This window comes from Pleurodeles waltl, chromosome 6 (assembly GCF_031143425.1).
Source record: "Pleurodeles waltl isolate 20211129_DDA chromosome 6, aPleWal1.hap1.20221129, whole genome shotgun sequence".
NCBI classification, from domain to species: Eukaryota; Metazoa; Chordata; class Amphibia; order Caudata; family Salamandridae; genus Pleurodeles; species Pleurodeles waltl.
This window is the reverse complement of record NC_090445.1, coordinates 85,190,751-85,210,307: the sequence shown is the minus strand read 5'-3', so window position 1 is coordinate 85,210,307 and position 19,557 is coordinate 85,190,751. Positions and strand designations below refer to the sequence as shown.

Sequence of the window (19,557 nt, the reverse complement as noted above, 5' to 3'; positions counted from 1 at the left end):
CCACCGCCTGGCAACCCAGGACTTTCTGGGGGGCATACCTACCCCCCACCAGGTCAGAGTTTACCCTCTGAACCTGGTCATCCAACCCAGAGTCACCACCCTGCGGTTGAACCACTGCCTGGCTTACCAGGACTTCCTTGAGAGCACACTTACCCCCCATCAGGTCAGAGTTTACCCCCTGAACCTGATCATTCAACCCAGAGTAACCACCCTGCAGTTGAACCTTTGCCTGGCACACCAGGACTTCCAGGGGGGCACACTCACCCCCCTCAAGGGACACACTGTCCCCATGGGCCACACAAGAGTCTGGCTGGCGCAGGTCCCCTGACCTCTGCCCATCTGACAGAGTCTGGATTCCCCCCAACCCAGAAATGGTCTCACCAAGGTCATTCCTGGGGGGCTCTGCTCTCAGAGCTGACCCCTGACCCTCCAGGTTCTCCACTGGGGTCCGCAACCCCCTTTCAACCCTCTGTCTGGACTTCTGCACCCCCTCACTAGGAGTGGTACTGCCAGACACCAGAACTGGTGGGACGCTGGCTACAGCTGCCCCCCCCCCCCCAAGTTCCCCTGACACTGTGGGGTCTCCCTCAACGGATGGCCCTATGGTACAGGTTAGGCTCCCCTCCTGGTGTTCCCTCATGGAACCCTCCAGGACCTGGGACCGGATCTCGGGCACCTTGGGCCTCAACCCATCCCCATTCCCTCTCCTCTGAGACTGGACATGGGGTCCCTCACCCATCCCACTACACTGGGACACTACAATCCTTCCCTACCTCACCTGGTTGGGAACTACCTAGACCACTCCTCTCAGGAGCACCCCCAAATGCCTCTTCAGACTCTCTGGTACTCACCCAGAAGTCTGCCTCCATTGTAAGCTCTCTGGGGTCAGAGAACTCACACTCCACCTGGTGTTGGCGTAGCTCTGTAAAATAAGGACTAGACATATGCTCTCCAGCAATTACATCACTCAGCCCCTCACATGAATTAACCAAAGTACCCTTCACCCAACCATCCAGTGACTCTGCTTTGAAAAAGCACCCCACAGCACCCTCCTGAGACTGGTGAGACAGTACCTGACTGTCCCTGACACTCAACCCACACTCTTCTGGGATGTCTTCACACTCCATAACCAGGACTTCTACCTGGGGGAACCCCTCTCCCTGTCACTCTCACCTAGTCAGTAGTGTGTCCCTCCCACCAGTAGGAATATGACTCCCCATGCCAGTTACCCAATCCATCTCAGGGTCCCTGTGCATCACTGGAGCAACCTCATACCCCTGAACCTCCTGGCGTGTGCTAACTCCCTCCCTGAAGTAGGGCACCACATCTCTGGGCATGTGCACTTCTTCAGCAGCACTGGATATAAAATTATTGCTGCCACCATTCCAGCTGGACTCAGCCCTTATGACTTCCAGCTCCTTCATTTTGAGCTCATAAGCCCAAATCCTCTTTTTGATCTCCAAGTCCCTCCTCCTTTCTTCCAACTCCTTCTCCCTTTGCATCCTCAACTCCTTGAACTTCAACCGGCGAGCCCTCTCTGCCTGTCTGTCCTGTAACTCTTCAGGAGTCAGACCCTTGGATGACACCCTGCTACCCCTCCTCCCAGGCGTAACAGGTATCTCCACTACACCACTGTGTATCCTCTGCACTTCCCCACCCACATTCTCCTCCTCTGTGTGCCCTCCAGCCTCCTTGATTGTCACCCAGGCCCTCTGTGCCTTTTGCAGCTCCCCCTCCCTGGTGGAGCTCTCAGTGGGACAGTCAAGATTTTTAAGGAACTGTTTCAATTGAGCAACTGAGTACTCCTTCAGTTTCTCTATTTCAAACACAGCTCCAGCTGTGGCATCTCCAGATTGAGACATGATGGTCACAAGTGCAAAGTTCCAAAGGCAGAAAATAAGTTCCCAATGAAGTAAAAAGAATCAGTCAAGGGATCAGCAAAATCATGGAAGTAGAACAAAAAGGAGTCCTTAAGAGTAAAAGCAAAAGATCACCAAACAAGTAGTATGTGGTCACGTAGTGGCCTGAACTCAAACAGTAGTGTACACTTAATCACTGTATGTCAAGTACAAATACAAGTCCAAATCCCAACCGCTGATCACCAATGTTAGAAATGGGGTCTTTGGTTGACAGTCAGGTTACCCCCTGTTCAAGCAAGGACCCTCACTCTAGTCAGGGTAAAAGAGAATCACCCTCAGCTAACCCCTGCTTACCCCCTTGGTAGCTTGGCAGAGCAGTAGGCTTAACCTCAGAGTGCTAGGTGTAAAGTATTTGTACCAACACACACAGTAACTTAATGAAAACACTACAAAATGACAACACCAGTTTAGAAAAATAGGAAATATTTATCTCAACAAAAAAAGACTAAAACGACAAAAATCCGACATACACAAGTCAAGGTATGAATTTTTAGAGATTAAACTAAAAAATAGCGCTTAGAAACAAAAATGCTTCGATGAGATGTTAACATGGCGTCGTGACGGAGTCGTTCCCAACAAGCCGACACCAGCGGCGCCGGAAACGGAGTTGTGTAGACCCCCAAGTACAGGACCTTTGGTGAAGAGTGAAAAACAAGCCGATGCGCGAAGTCGGGGATCGCGGCGTCTGTGCGAAACGTTGAATCCACGCATTTCGAGCGGCGTCGGTCACGACGTGGTGCAGCGACTTCTACGGAGTCATGGACTTCAGCGGGCTGCAGCGGCGTCGGGCCTGCGAAGAGCGTCGCGTTCCAGTGAAGGTCAGGGTGTCGGTGTAGGCGGGGTCACCGGATTCAGCAGCGGCGGCGGTCCGGAGTCATCCGAAGTCGATTTCCTTGGATTTCTACCAGCTTTCCTTTTGAGGGCCCAGGGACTGGATCGGGCACCACTTGTCAGAGCAGGAGCCTCTCCGGAGACTCCAGGTGCTGGCAGAGAGAAGTCTTTGCTGTCCCTGAGACTTCAAACAACAGGAGGCAAGCTCTAACTCAAGCCATTGGAGATTTCTTCACAAGATGGAAGGCACACAAAGTCCAGTCTTTGCCCTCTTACTCTGGTAGAAGCAGCACTGCAGGAAAGATCCACAAAGCACAGTCACTGGCAGGGCAGCGCTTCTTCCTCAGCTATCAGCTCTTCTCCAGCCAGAGGTTCCTCTTGGTTCCAGAAGTGTTTCTAAAGTCTGTAGATTTGGTTGCCCTTCTTATACCCATTTTAGTCTTTGAAGTAACCTTTCTTCAAAGGGGACTCACACCTACTTGTGAAATCCTGCCTTGCCCAGGCAAGGCCTCAGACACACACCAGGGGGTTGGAGCCGGCATTGTCAGAGGCAGGCACAGTCCTTTCAGATGAGAGTGACCACTCCAACCCTCCCTCCTAGCAGAGATGGCTAATCAGGAAATGCAGGTTACACCCCAGCCCCCTTTGTGTCACTGTCTAGTGCGAGGTGAAAAACAACCCAACTGTCAAACTGACCCAGACAAGGAATCCACAAACAAGGCAGAGTCACAGAATGGTTTAAGCAAGAAAATGCTCACTTTCTAAAAGTGGCATTTTCAAACGCACAATCTTAAAATCAACTTTACTAAAAGATGTATTTTTAAATTGTGAGTTCAGGGACCCCAAACTCCACATGTCCAGCTACTCTCTAGGGGAATCTACACTTTAATCATATTTAAAGGTAGCCCCCATGTTATCCTATGAGAGAGACAGGCCTTGCAACAGTGAAAAACGAAGTTGGCAGTATTTCACTGTCAGGACATATAAACCACATTACTATACGTCCTACCTTATCCATACACTGCACCCTGCCCTTGGGGCTACCTAGGGCCTACCTTAGGGGTGCCTTACATGTAAGAAAAGGGAAGGATTAGGCCTGGCAAGTGGGTACACTTGCCAGGTCGAATTTACAGTGTAAAAATACACACACAGACACTGCAATGGCAGGTCTGAGACATGATTACAGGGTTACTTATGTGGGTGGCACAACCAGTGCTGCAGGCCCACTAGTAACATTTGATTTACAGGCCCTGGCACCTCTAGTGCACCTTACTAGGGACTTACTAGTAAATCAAATATGCCAATCATGGATAAACCAATTACATACAATTTACACGAAGAGCATATGCACTTTAGCACTGGTTAGCAGTGGTAAAGTGCTCAGAGTTCAAAAGCCAACAGCAACAGGTCAGAAAAAAATAGGAGGCAGGAGGCAAAAAGATTGGGGATGACCCTGCATAAGCAAAAAAGTCCAACAATGCCATTTTCAGGGAAAACAACACGAGCCGCCTTCTGCAGCCCTTTTTTCCAATTTTTTTGGAAAAAAAAAACAAAATTTTCATTGTATTTTGGTTAATTTCTTGGTCTCCTTCAGGGGAAACCACAAGGTCTGGGTACCTCTAGAATCCCTAGGATGTTGGAAAAAAAAGGACGCAAATTTGGCGTGGGTAGCTTATGTGAACAAAAAGTTATGAGGGCCTAAGCGCAAACTGCCCCAAATAGCCAAAAAAAGGCTTGGCACAGGAGGGGAAAAGGCCTGGCAGCGAAGGGGTTAAATCTTTACTTCTTTCTCCCTAATTGCCTTTGGGTGCATGAGGGCACACTAGTCCCACAAACTTAAATTGTGACGAGAGCACAGATAAAGTTACACATCACAGAAATCCAGCTCTGAAATCTACTTCCTGTAGTCATGTTCTGGCTTGAAACTTGTAATTCTTGAGGGAAACATCTTCTCTAGCAATAACTCCCTGAACCACTAATTCAGGCCATTTTCTCATGTTGGGTGAAGTGACTGACTGTCCTGACTGAGCTTCAGGAGGGACACATCAGGAGCTATGTCCCAACTGCAAACCAAACGTTTAATTGGGCTGGACCCCCAGGCAGGATCACAGCAGGCTTTAATATATTTTTTGAAGTCAAGACCCATTGAGGACCCAGAATTTCTCTTACACTCCCAACATAAGGTTGTCTTGCTTACATTTTCACTAGGAAGAAAACAGTAACTGCAAAGAAACACAATCAGTCCTCCCAATAAAAACAGACCTAGTGATAATCAGTTAGTCCCTTTGTGTGGTTACAAATCCTAGGTGGGCATAGGCATGAAAGATAAGAGGGTCTGGTGTAAAAAACCCTCCTTTGATACACTCTACATCAATACAGAAGTCAGCTCTGAGTGGAGTGAGCATTCATCTTCCATCCCAACAATGTGCCCAAAAATGTGTTTTTTCATCTCTTCTACTTCAGATAATCCTGAGTCTATTCATTCATGACAACATCCCAAAGTTGTTTTATCATAGAAACTAAACTATGCATCTGTGTCATATTTTGTCTAGAAGTAACTGATCATATCATGCCAGATCTCAAATTCCTCCACTGGACTCAGAGCAGAGGACTGAGTTGAACACCCTGTGCCCCAGCTGAACTCCAGAATCCCTTCCAAAGTCAACTAGAGGACATCCCGCACCATCTTTAGAAACTCACTCCAATGACTTTATATGGAGACGGACTTTAGTAAACCTCAAAGGACTAGGGACCAAATGTACAACACATTTTACCAGTCACAAAGAGCCTAGCGGGCTGTTTGCAACCGGTAAAATGCATTTTCCTATGTACCAACCCTATTTTGCAAGCTGATAACCTATTACCGACTTGCAAAATAGGGTTTGTAAAGGGCGTCCCTTCCTAATAACAAGTCGTATGTATGAATGTTTTGCGACTGGGAATGTGGTCGCAAAATATTCATATTTTACCGACTCTGTGAAGGAGGTGGTAATCCATTCGCAAATGGGAAGGGTCCCCTATCCCCCAGACACCCCTTCACCTTAAATTGGGAAGCCAACATTTTTTCAGAGCAGGCAGTGGTCCCACAGACCACTGCCCACTCTACAAAAAAAAAAAAATGAAGAAAACTTTTTATTTTTATTTTTTAAATGCATTCATTGAAGTAAAATGGGCTACACTTTAAAAAAAACTGCTTTATTTAAAAGCAGTCACAGACATAGTGGTCTCCTGATGCCAGCAGGCCACCATCCCTGTGAGTGCTAGCCATTCCCAATGGGTTGCAAATTGCGACCTGTCTCATGAATATAAATGAAGCAGGTCCCTTGCAACCCATTTGGGATTTGTAAACGTGTCTCAGAGACTGTTGTGCATTAGTTTGCGACTCATAATTTGCAAGTCACTAAAAATCGCAAATTGCGAGTCGCAAACACTGACTGTCATAAATCTGTCCCTAAGGGTCCAATTCAGGTCTCTGCAGAAGTGTTATTCTATCACGATGGTGACGGATATCCCCTCTGCCAAATTCTAAATCCCACTATTTTCTATGGAATATAGATTCCAGCAGACGGGGTCAGTCACCGTTATGACAGAGTAACCCCTCTGCTGAGATCTAAATCAAGCCTCAAGTTCTTCTTTTGACAAGAATTTCAACTAGACTACTGCTAAGTCTTTAGTTTAGAATCTTAATGGAGAAAGTTTTATCCTTTTCTGCAGCTAGTGCTTAGAACGTACCTTAGATTGGCTTACTGATATATTAAATAAAAGGAATTGTGTGGCAATATGGGGCAGTTCCTGTAATATTACGCATGTCCTGGTTTCTTCCTTTTCTTCATTACCAATGGAGAAGTAAAATGCCTCAGTGACTTTTTCTGAATTTTTGATGCCTGGTTTTCTCAGGTGAACTTCAGTCCTCCATGTTTTCACAGGAACATCTTCTCAACTTGTTCCACGTAATGTTGCACATCCTTGTCTTCCAAGAATACCATACTGTCCAGGAAATATTGGGTATCATCTAAATTTCAGCTCAGTTTTAGTTTCTACATTTCAGAATTTAGTGGCTTGCCAAAGTTGGCTTTCTTGAGCTTCATTTATCTGTGAGGTAATTTTCAGATAGTCCAACCTATGTGCACACGAGTTGTCATCATTCCCACCATTACAGTGATCTCATCGGATTCAGAGGCACACCAAATGATGTTCTGGTGTGTTTTGGACTCTGCTTAGCTATGGCTTAGAGCATCATCAGTCTAAAAGGCAATCAGAATCTCTTAATTGCCTCCAGCAACAAATGCAAAGAACCGCCTCAACTAAATTAGTCAATAGCTGGACTCAAGAGCACACAAACAAAAACACAAAGTGAGAGAGGGAATAGCTGCTGGTGAGGACAACACACTACGGGCAAATGAAATTAAGAGTTAAAATGAAACAAGAAATTCTGCGCACCCACCACTGGGGAGTGAGGAAGTAGAAGGAGGAGGTAATAAAGCATCCAAAGTGACAGTGAAGCACATAGGTTAAGAAAAAGCTTCCACCTAAAAGAAAATCCTATGAAGAGTTTAGAAGGCACTGTGACCTAATAAAAACATAGCAGTTAATGAAGAACCACAATCAAAGACAGGAAAGCACCCCAGGTCATAAAATATTGTTGAGTCGTGCATCCATCCAGAATTCTCTTTGGACTGGTGGGCCATTGAGCACATCATTTCATAAGTGCACACAATTATCCATACAATGGTGGGCTAGGACTAGCAGACATCCGCTTATCCTAATCAGCATTGTTAATGCTTCCAAATAATAAATTGATCTTTGAAGAACACAGTGTCAGGGCCAGGCCTGAACTACAACTCCCAGATAGGCTATGTCTGCTAAAACTATTGTACACACATAGCCTCTCCTTAGCAAAACCCCAATTATCTGTGAGTACATAGTGCTGCAGTGGATACATCCCAATTGTGTTCCCTACCTGCGAGGGCCCCATTTGGCATGGAATGTGGTAGAAACAGACCTCATGCCTAGAGGGATTCAAGTCCCGAGACCTGATTGGGCTATCCAAGTAGGGGGATATTTGGGACAGAAACTATATTAAAACCTTTGAAAAATTACTTCTAGACTGATCATTACATAGGTCCCAACTCTACAGATATTTGCAGTTATGCCACCTGCCTTATACACAGACAAACTAAATGCAGTTGCTGAATACAACACTTTAGAGCCAAAAACTCAAAGCAACAATTGAACGAGAAGGCATCTCCAGAATGTATAGATCACTTATACCCCTGACCCATTGAGACAACTTTGGAGCAAACGGGAGCAAGATCAAGAACTGCTGGAAAAGGCAGACTGCTCTAAATCCAGGATGGCTGCCAACACTCTGGTAATATACACCCCGTATGCGTTTGATACAATTAAAAATCTTTTATATAGCGTATTATACTCCCAAAAGGCTTTGGGAGAGGAGGAGAGCCTCAAACCGTAAATGTGGACTTGGAACCTCCTTCCATACAATTTGGAAATGTCCAGTAATTGAGTGTTACTGGTCCATAGACCACATATTTATATAGATATGGCAGACCATTCATAAAGGACCCTAAAGTGGCACCACTGGAGATAATGGATGAATTGTTTGGGAAAGGAGCAGGCGTATCAGCCTGTAACAATGGTTAAGATGGCTGCAAAGAGGGACACCGAGTAGTATTCTAAATCTGTCACCACTCACTTCCTTGATTGACTGGCTCTTTAGCATGGGCTACTGCGCAAAAGCATAATTCATATACAAAGTCAGCAAACAGCTGCCCAAAAACGCAAGAGAAAGTCTGGGACTAGTGGTGTGTTCACTTTGGAACCATTCAGTAAAACTAGAACTAAGATCGCGGGTGGTAAAATGATAATGTGCTAGTGGTTGTTAATTGCTGTCTATCACAATGACCTAGGCAAAGAAGTACTGTCATGATGTTGGTATGTTTTTCATTATTATACAACAATAAAATGTGTGAGTAAAAAAGAATTAAGAGTTTGGCAATTGATGAGAAAGCACCATCTGGAAAAAGAAAGCAACGGTGATTAGAAAGCACCACATGGGACAGGAAAAGAAAAGTGACAAGAAGAAACATAAGGGAAAAGAGCCCTTAAAGTAAAGAGAAAGCATCACTGGAGAAGAGACCAGATGGAGAAAGGAAAACACTATGGCAGAAGGGAAAGCACCACAGGAGAAGGAACAACAGAAGAGTGAAGAGTAAGCACCACAGAAGAAGAGAGCAGGACGGGCTGCGTTGCAAGTGGTTCCATAGCCTATGCGAATAACAGACATACAGGTGGCACCCCTGCCTACTGCCTGTCAGGATGAAAGAAGACTGCACACCACTGACTCGAATATAAGTCATCAGGATATCTTAAAGGATCTAAAGACTGAAGGAAAAACAGAAGAGTGAAGAGTAGGCACCACAGAAGAAGAGAGCAGGATGGGTGGGTGGGAGAGAGAGAGAGAGAGAGAACACACAGCAATGAGAAAGCAATGCAAAAAGTGAAATATCTTTATAAGTGAAGAGAAAGTACAGATACAAAAGCATGACTGGTGAACAGTAAACAAAAAACACCATCTGAGCATCAGAAAAAGAGAGCACAAATCCAAAGTGAGCAACAGAAGAGAAAGCACCATGGATAATGACAATGGATAAGAATGATGAGAAGTGAAAGCAGCATGGATGAAGATAACGCACCACCTGTGAAGAGCATGTACCACAAGTGCAAAGTAGGGCTGTGCGAAATATATTACACAAGAGTAATCTTGTATGAACCCAGATTATTGGTTTACCAGTATCTGGCACAAGCTATTTTTATTCTTTACCGTGCTCTGATCACGTAATTCTTACCTGCAGGACTCTTCACAGAAAATGTAGATTAATAACTGTGAAACTGTCTCAACAACATACTGAACTGCTCTCAAGGTATTTTGGTTTTCTTCTAGGGTATATCTCATTACAAGTTTCACACAGCCTACCCATGCATCCTAATGAGAAACACACATATTAAACTTGGAAAAAAGAAGAAGAAAAAACACATTTTCCCACCCCCAGTTGTAAACGTTACCTGCAATTGTGAGAAAGACTATGGCAATGCAGGTCAGTATGATCGAGACGAAATACTTCATTGTGTGTCTCGCTGGTGCTGGAGAACAGGAGAGAAACTTGATGAGGTACTAAACCTAAAACTGCACCTGTACACCCCTCCACGACAGCCATGGGCTCCGTTCCTCCCCTCGTAGACTATCACAGATGTCCACTGATTAAACAAAATTAGAAATCAACTGGCACTGCGGTACTGAAAAATCTGAATACATTGCTCGCTAACAAAATCCTTAAAAGATTCTTTCACTAAGTATTCAACAGACTTCGCACTTAACAAACAGGAACATGTCACACCTACCTTGAAGCAATGCACTGGTGTCCGGTGGAATCAAGAATTAAATTCAATTTACGCGATGCCGTAACGTAAGGACAGTGGAACCAATATCCAAGTGCTTCGGAATTCAGGACTCCATACAGAAATTCACGAATACCTCACCTAAAGGCAGACATTTTGGAGGTGAGCTGCAGATTGAATGCAAGACATATTAAAAGCCACCACTTATTATCCAGATATTCATATATTGCTTCATGCTCACGTCAACTACATCCAAATGTATAACTTGCTCACTATCTCAAGAAACTCTAAAGACTGTATAGACTGAGAATCCCCATGAGTCTCTTACCAGTCCACTTAGGGTAGCACAAAGAGAGGAGCATGACATTTGCATACAGAGACACTCCTCCTCCCTTTAGAAGCCCTGGACAAGGGTATCAAGCATGATCTGAGTTTCAAGTGGTTCCATAGTCTATGCGAATAACAGACATACAGGTGGCACCCCTGCCTATGGCCACTGTCAGGATGAGGGAAGACTACACAACACTGGCTCGAATTTAAACCATCAGAATATTTTAAAGGATAGAAAGGCCAGAAAAGAAGCACCAAAATTCATCTGACAAAGTACATGATGCAAGCACATCCAGCTGAAGGAGTCTTTCTTGAAGTTCACCAGCATAAACACACTGAGCCAAGAGAACTTGCATGCTCGCGATAGTGACATATGCATTTTCTTGATGCAATTTCTAGTGTTAACAAAATCATCCATTATTCTAGTAAGACCCCGAACAAATTTAAGTATGAGAATCAGTGGTTCAACTAATGTGAAAACAATCAGAAAAGTAGCCTTTATAACAAAATATCCCTTTTAAGTATAAAACCACTGCACACTGACACTAAAACAAACGTGTTCCGTTGCCTCCAATGAAAAGACAACAAAAAAAAAAAAAACTTGGTTGAAGTGATTATATAGAAAGAACAAATGACTATGGTCCAAGTAATGAAGGTGGGTATAAATATTTTTTGAATCCTCAATGCGTGTAGGAATACCAAGTCTGTCTCTTGTGATGATGACAACATTTCGACCACATGCAATGCTGTACAAGGTCATCCACAGGACTGAAGAAAAGAAGGATATGTCCCTCGCTGTCTTCGTCCACTAACCACCATGAATTTAAGCTAAAGTCCATGTTTCCCTTTCCCGGGAACAGCCCAACAGCAACTCAAATCGGAAGAATACAGGAGCCTTTCACCCATGCTAAAGTTAATTTCTGGGACGGAAGAAATAGTTGTGTCTGGCAAATGATTGGTGAGAGGCGGACAAGTATGTGTATCCTTTCTTGTTGATATGCCAGGTACATCAGATGCCACAGAGCCCCAATGATAGTGCCTACTCTGAAAGCACAGTTGGGTCTACCTAACCATGCTGCTCACTGCATCTAGGAGTCCAATACACAGTCCATAGTGGTGTCAAACTCATCTATTGTTCTCCCACCCTGAGGAAATTCAGCTAAGATATAGGTATGGACATACAGGACACTAAATCGACTTCTACCATATTTAGCCTATTCAATGTGCTGTCTTAATATCATAACTACATTTTGCAAAACATCTTTTTGGTTTATTCATTATCTTCAAATGCCACAAGAACATGGAGCTTCCAAATTTAGGAGGCATTCTGACTCATTTGGAAAAGTTTAGTGGAGGACCAGCCATCAAGTCATTTCCTAAAGATTTAATCTGAAATCCGTTAACAGTATTGATTGCGTAAGTGTTTTTGGGCATTATTATTATTTCTGAATTATTATTAGAATGAGCAGTGTGATTGTGCTCTCAAACTTACATGTCTAAACTTATATGATGTCACTGACTTTAGAACAATTTTACGATGACCTGTTAAAGTGCCTTTTTGTGGCTTATGATAACTAGGCCTCAAAGCAATATTGTTCTTTACGGATGTTTTAACCTATATAATCACTGTTTATTATTTACATAAAGGTCATCACTGATACATCCCTCATTAGAGAATGGGGCAGGTAGGACCCATATTTGGCCTTCAGGGGAGGAGTACCCAGGCTGAGCATATCATCCAAACCTGTCTCCAAATCCGAATTACTGGAAGGGTGTCATGAGAAACGGCCAGTGGGTCCTATCAAACACGTTTTCAACATCTATGGCTAATGGAGTATTGGTTTTGGATCTGTTGTCATTCTCTGTTTGATGAAGGATTCTTGTGGTATTTTCTGACCCCCTTTTCTGGGATGAAGTCCGATTGATCTGGATCAGACCTTGCATGCAGGAGGTGAGTGCTGTTGCTAAGATGCTTGATGTCTGCGTTGATAAGTGAAATGGACCTGTAGGCGCCACAGTGGAAGGTATCCTATTCAGTCTCTAAGAGATGATGTGATCCTCACGCTAGGTGATCCTAATCATCCCCACCAGAATGTAGTAAGAGATGCAGACCTTTGGTGAGAGCTCCGGATTTAAATTACATTTACATTAATTCCACATACTAAACCTCACAATTCTGCCCCTATAAGAGACCCTTCATACCCTTCATCCAATTCTATGGGTCACCACATACATTACATACTAGGGAATACAAAGGGCCAGAGGCTTACAAGCCACACTGGAGGAGTATTATCAAGGACTTCTCGCTGCCCTCAAGATGACGGCTCTCAAACAGATACTGTTCATGTTCCAAACACTTCCATTGCAGACTCCTCCTAATGAGCTGCAAGAACAGCATAGCTAAACAAACACATTTGTCTCAGCAGGTAAAAAGTCCTGCACGCCACTGGCGCTTTGTATATGGGCACCTGAGGGAGGGAGGCATGGGCATTCCCAAGATTACACAGGACTACCAGGCAGCACACCTCTGCTCCCTGGTGGACTGGTCCAAATAACAAATGGAGAAGCAATGGTGCTTCCTTGTTATATGGGTCCCACAACATACTGCGTAATTTGGACGACAGAAACTTAAGGATGTAGGGACTGAATTTGTCTACACCATTAGGAAATGTCAGCCCAATTCCTAGCTAGCTCACAGTGCCTCGCCTTAACTCCAAACCTTCCCAGGGTAGCAGATGATTCTGGCAACCTCGAACATGACCATTCTGATTCCCAAGGAAATCGTGGAAACAGATCTACCCACTTTTTACTTATGCATGCCCAAGGTAAACACAAGAAAGATACAAATAAAGGTTTCAAAAATGTATTGAAATTCTTGTATTCTTGCATAGAGAGAATGAGCTGTGATTATCAAGCACATGAAGCAAATCATTGTTACCAGCATTACTAAAATGGTGAATAGAATAAAAAAATCCAACCTTGGCAACGTTACAAGGTTATATTTCTATAGGCTCCTATCTTTTACTACCTACACTCAGAGCATGGTAGCAGTACCTTCTGCCAGACCTAGAATAGAATGATTATCCGACTCCCCCATACCTGGACACATTATCCAAGGAGCCATTCTGATGTAGAGTAGGCTATAATCCTCAGAAGGGTGAGAGGTCAGCGCTAACAGAGCTGTATCTCAAACACAGCGCCCTTACAGGGCAGGCTCAGCCAAAGTGCTCCTCTGACCTCTGTATGGCAACATACAGCCTATATAACAAAATCACACTGTGTTAGAGGCGCAGCCCTGATGCAATATGTGCAAGTTTCAGGAGCTCTCCCCAAATGGACAACACAAGTACTAGGATATCTTAATGTATGTTCCTAGACTTGTACAGAGTGTACAAATTACGTGGTGAGAAAGACTTACTGGAAATTAACAGCATGTACAGCGTGTTCCCAGTAAATTCATGCAAGCATAAAAACATGTAAAATACCACTGCTAAAAAGCAAGGTCATCCAAAAATGTATAACTAAAATGGAGAACCAAGATAGGCCCAAGAAGGCCCTACAAAATCATGGAACAGCAATCAGTGAGGATCCACATCTGGCAGCCCTTGTGGTGACACATGCCACGTGGCCCTTACGCCTCAATAGTTATAAGATTTGCAAAGCTAGTGTGAGACTCAGTAGAAAGGGAAAAGTTGAGAGTCCCCTTTCCACTTCAGTCACATCAATCATTAATAACCCAGAGTTCCCCCCAACAATGATCAGAAACCCCTAACAAACATGCAGCAGAAAGTATGCAAACATTTATGGGACCTTGTGGATAAGGAGTGCGTGAACACATCTGAACAACTCAAAACAGACAGGATCCTCCCGGAATTAGAGGGCTTACACTACACATAAATCAGACATTGGATATCCAAGAGGTGGCAAGCAGGTGTCTAATGTCTTATGGGTGGTGGCTATTAACTAAAACCAACGACAAATATATACTCTCAGAGGTATATTCCCTTGTACAGGTGGCCTTCCCAAGGATTAAAAACAACAAATCAAAAAAGGTGGGAAGTGGAACTGGGATGACCACTAACAGGCAAAGAATGGGATGACATATTTCACAGAACCCACTCAACAGCCACTCCGTAACCAACAGGGAAAAATGACAAAGACAGTATTATAGTGATATTACACCCCCTCCCAGAATACACAAGTGGCCCCCCCAAAGATTGAATTTTTGTTTTGGGGGGTGTGGGGGGGGGGGCAGGGAGGACATGAAAACACAGGAACGCTCATTTATTTGCTTTGGCACTGCTACAAACTGATTGGATACTGGGGTGAAGTACTAGATGATTTGAATGAAGAAATCACAAGTTTGTAAATCTAGAGTTTTCCAGCGTATACTATATACTAGGTCTCCCCGATAAACAGTTGGATCCACGTCAATCTCTTAAAGGCAAGCAGATAGCACTAGTGATATGCACTGCACATAAAGTGATCTTAACACACTGCGGGTCAGACAAATTTCCAGAGCATAGACATTGGCTTCACCATCTATGAGAACTGATGGGCATGGAAAAGCTGACAATGTCGCTGGTACACACAGATAGAGAATCCTCAGAGATTTAGGCCCCCTTTCTCATGTTTCTCTCCACAGAGTTTAGAGAGCTTACCCACCTCAGCTATTTGAAAGTACTGCATATCCAACAACCTTCATTAGCAAACACCCACCAATGGAAATCACCAACAGACTCTTCAAATGGCGGGTCCTAGCACTAAGTGTGATGGACCTCATCGCATTAGAGTGGCAATTGAAACTGAGTTCAATTCTCATCGGACTATGCATCTTCCTGGAATTATTGTTATAAGTGATTTAAAGGGGTGGGAGTAGGAAGGGAAGTTCGCTGAAGTTTAATATCATACTCCAGCCTCCAGGTTGTGGCTACAAAGCTAATCTATGTGATTACTTTGTGAAATAAAAATAAAAATACATAAATTACAAGATCAGTGTTGGTGTGCTGTGGGAGGCCTGACAGGAGCTCCCCCTCACTCCTTTCATTTACACTTTTATGTGCACTTGAACTTTCAATGTCTCTTGCAGACATGACTTAGCCATTAATTGGCCCTCACAATGCTGCAGCCCTCCATCTAGTCTCCAAAGCAAAACAAAATCACTCTGGTGGTAAGTGAGTGTTTGAGTAATTCAGCATATCATAATTCAGTAGTGATTGCAGTCTGGGCAAATGACTACAACTCCTAAGGTTCACAATGAGAGATAGAATCAGTAAAGGATCAAAATTCCTTCAAGCAAAAAACCCTAATACTTTCAACCAATAAACTTATGTTCCTGGCTGGCACAGTTTTTAATAGCATCTGCTTCCAGGAAGTAAACCATTGTTGGCACATTTTTTTCCATTCAAACTGTTAAACTATTACATTTCCTCAGAAGAATGGTTAATACCTCATTATTTGCAACAAGATACATGAGACAATCTACATGATCTCATTCACAAAAATCAAGTACCATCACAAATTCTGACCGCCGTACCTACAGAAAGACGCCCCTGCTGGACCCTTTATACTCAAGCTAATATTGATATGATTTATTAAGCACATGGCTGCCCGAGTAGGCTTCCGAGTGCTTATAGACATATAGACAGAGGAGATCCAGAAGATTTAGTGGTTTACTGATGTTAGAACAGCCAGGTCTTGAAGGCTTTTTTAAACGCCTTTTCATTAGTAGAGTGATGGATGGAATGGGAAGGGAATTCCATACCTTGAGAACCAAGTAGGCAAAGGGAAGTCCACCTTTTCTTGATTTATGGATCTTAGGAATTGCGGCTAATTAGGAGCTCTTTAAGATCTAGGAGGAGTGCAGTCTTGCACTAGCTGTCTTAGGGAGACTGTACCAGAGTTGATAAATGCACAAAAAGCAACACAGATTTCTTTAAGCTGTACTCACTTTTCAATAGGTAGCCAGTGCAACATTCCAAGAGAAGAAGCCACAGACTCCAGCCTATGGCTACAGAGGAAGAGTCTGAGATGCCACATTCTGAGTTATCTGTAATCCGTTTAGCACTGCCTCAGTGGATCTTAAGTGTAACACATTTCCATAATCCAGATGTGAAGTAACAATAACTTGAACTACAGTTCTCTGGGTACCAGTTTGGAGGGTCCATAAGATCTTTCTCAGAGGGCTTACTTTGAATGTTAGCTTGTCCTCAAAATAAAACCCCACACTGTTAATAAGAGATTTAGGTTGAGGTAGAGGTCTGAGACAGTTCAGCCAACAATCAAGAATCCAACAATGAGAACTGTTTCCCCCTAGCATTACTTAGGTTTAGCTTCCATTCAACTAAAGGCATCTGTTTCTCATCCACTCTGCTACAACAGAAAGACAATTATTTAACTGGCAAGCTTTCTTGCCTCCAACCGGCGAAAGGGATATCATCACCTGCATGTCATCAGCGTAGGACATCTAGGTAACCCCGGACTGCACAATGCCCGCTAGTGGGCATAAATGTTAAATAGCGTGAGGCTCAAAGAAGACCTCTGAGGAACCCCGCACACTAAAGGAACAACGCCCGAATAAAAAGGCTTGACATATACTGGCAAACCCTGATCTTGAAGAAGAAGCATAGAGAACCACTGCAAAGCCTAGTTGAGGATTCCGCAAGCTTTCAATCTGCCAAGCAGCATGCTATGAGAGACTGTAGTTCAAGCAAGGTTAAAGCTGCTTTGCCGCCTTGGTCCAAAATCCTCTGTAATTCTGAGACTGCAACTAGGTCAGACTCTGAACTATGATGATGCCAAAAGCCTGACTGAGATGTATGGAGAAGATTGTACAGCTCTGAATGATCCAACAGATGGCGTTGTCATTCTTTTCTAAGACCTCCAGGGAAAACAGAGAAGTGATACAGGATGTCATTTCCGCCACACTCGGCTACAGAGTAGTTTTTTTTAAGGGTTTAATTATTGCAAGTTACAGGAATATGGAGAAAGTGTAGTGGACTGGGAGAGATTTAATAACTTTCTAAGTATGGATTACATCACCATTGCAAGTCTTACTTATATGCGGGAAACCAGGCCCAATGGGGAACCAGATTTAATGATGTTTGCCAGGTCTACCAAATTATCATCCTCTTTTAGTTGAAAGGAAGATAGTGGGTCACCTAAAGGCTCAGATGATATATCAGTAGCCAAAGTGCTAGAGGAATCTGGGTGAGCTGAAGAAAAAATGGCATAGATCTTCTTGGACAAAATGCTGTGTAGTTTATTATAGCAGGAAATAGACAGTAGCACCACCGTATTTTTTGCCGTTGGATCAAGCTTTGATTTAATGATTGCAAAAAAATCTTTCATAGAGTTAGAGACTAGGCCTATTTTAGCTGCAAAGAAGGTGGCTGAGACTTCTTAATAGTATTAGCTTATCTGTACTCAAGTTTACGGACTAGATCATAGTTTTTTCACCACCTTCTTTACAGACTTTTGCAATTCTTTTTGAGGTCTTGAAGGTGGGAGTCAAACAAACGGGGTTGTTTTAGAAGATGGTGTATCCACCAGGGCTTTCTCAAGGCATGGAAATATATTCAGCGTCATCTATGTAGAAGAATTCAATATATTTAATAAAAGGTAATCAATCCGTTTCTCAGTGCAATGAGACGCCTATAAATAAATACTAGCAAGTGGGAACTCAACTTTACCAGTTCGACTATTTCATATATGGGGGACTAGGGTCCAATCCCCCGGTTTGAGTTCCCACGACCTCTTAACATTACCAGTGAACAGGCATTTTCTCAAGAAGTAAAATCTGGACTCTCACTTGCCCTGATTAGATATATCAAAGCACCTGCTTGTGACAAAGTAGAGGTGAGTTTAAGAGAAAAAAAGAGAAAAAAAAAAAAGAAACACTCACAGTTAGGGGACACACTAATTCAGGAGGCATCTGCCTAGGGAGCCTATTGTGAGGGGCAGGCTGTGACAACTTACACTACAGGACCTGGAGTGCTTTCGCCATCAGAGCGCTATAAAAGGCATGTGGGATGCCCGCAACACGGGACGAGCCCGGGCTCATGCCCAGGCCAAGACCGGGTCCGTCTTAGCCAGTCATAGACCAGCAGAGGCTGGGCTGGGCCACCCCTCTATTTTGCAAGTTGGTAACAAGGCACTTTTGGGTAGGTCATCATTTATTAAGGCTTTCGTTCTAGTATGTAAATGATTCCTCATGTTCTAGTTGCAATTTCCTTTTTCTCCCTGGGCAAAGCTGTTTTTGTGTTTTGTTGCATGCATTAGAATTTGATTGGCAAAGATGGGGAAACGGAAGCTTGCAGGATCAGGGTCTGTGGCTAGTTCGCATAGGCAGGCTTCTTCCACAATTGACAATTTTCTGGTCAGGACGGTTGATGCTATCACAAATTAAATTAATTCAGTAGAATCGAGGCTTTCCATTACAACGGAGGACATGGTTTCTCCCCTCCCTATAAAAAGAGGTGCAAATGGAATACCCGCATTCTCCTGACTTGCGGGGAAAAGTTGTAGCATCTCTTGGCAGCCCCACCGCCCATCATTGACTGGTGGGGATTTTGGGGGGGGGGGTTGTGTTTTGGTTAATTCTGTTTCATTCGCAAATGTAGAGGACGTCCCAAACCTCCCTTTGGCCCAAGAGCCAGCAGTAAAACGTAGAAGACGGGCATCCAGTCTAAAATTATATGGTGCTAAAAAAACGATACCTAGGGGCAGGAGGGTTGACAAAGTGGATAGCCTCCCAAATGTTAGGATTTATCTTGGGTAAATTTTTACAGCCCATTGGCCAGTATGTTGGATAAGAAGTTGGGGCCAATATTAATGTGTCTTACAGCCATAGAGGCAGAACTCCAAAGCCTGAAGAATCTTCAGAGAGATTCAGCTGCTGCATCTGTAGCAACCCCTGCTGTGCTGGAGTTGTCTACCTTTAATTCACAGGGGGAAACGCAGAGAGGAGAGTGCAGGCTCTGGGCTTGCCACAAAGATTTCTTTAAATTCTCAGCAACTGGCTATTCCTGTTAAAAGTCGTAGTCAGTTCACGGCAAATATT

General features: G+C 43.8%; 1 protein-coding gene across 5 annotated transcripts in view; it reads right to left on the bottom strand.

Moving 5' to 3' along the window:
- The window catches only part of LOC138299254 (butyrophilin subfamily 2 member A2-like), a 150,495-nt gene that overhangs the window by 129,237 nt on the left and 1,701 nt on the right, over nucleotides 1–19,557 (bottom strand). For 4 of the 5 annotated variants that reach the window (XM_069237391.1, XM_069237394.1, XM_069237396.1 and 1 more), the window contains exons 2-3: nucleotides 10,170–10,307; nucleotides 9,834–9,911 (exon numbers count right to left, since the gene is read on the bottom strand). In XM_069237391.1, coding sequence (XP_069093492.1) covers nucleotides 9,834–9,894 — 61 coding nt within the window. In that variant the 5' untranslated portion in view covers nucleotides 9,895–9,911; nucleotides 10,170–10,307. Of the gene's footprint in view, nucleotides 1–9,833; nucleotides 9,912–10,169; nucleotides 10,334–19,557 lie in introns of all 5 variants that reach the window. The other variant, XM_069237392.1, reaches the window with a different exon arrangement.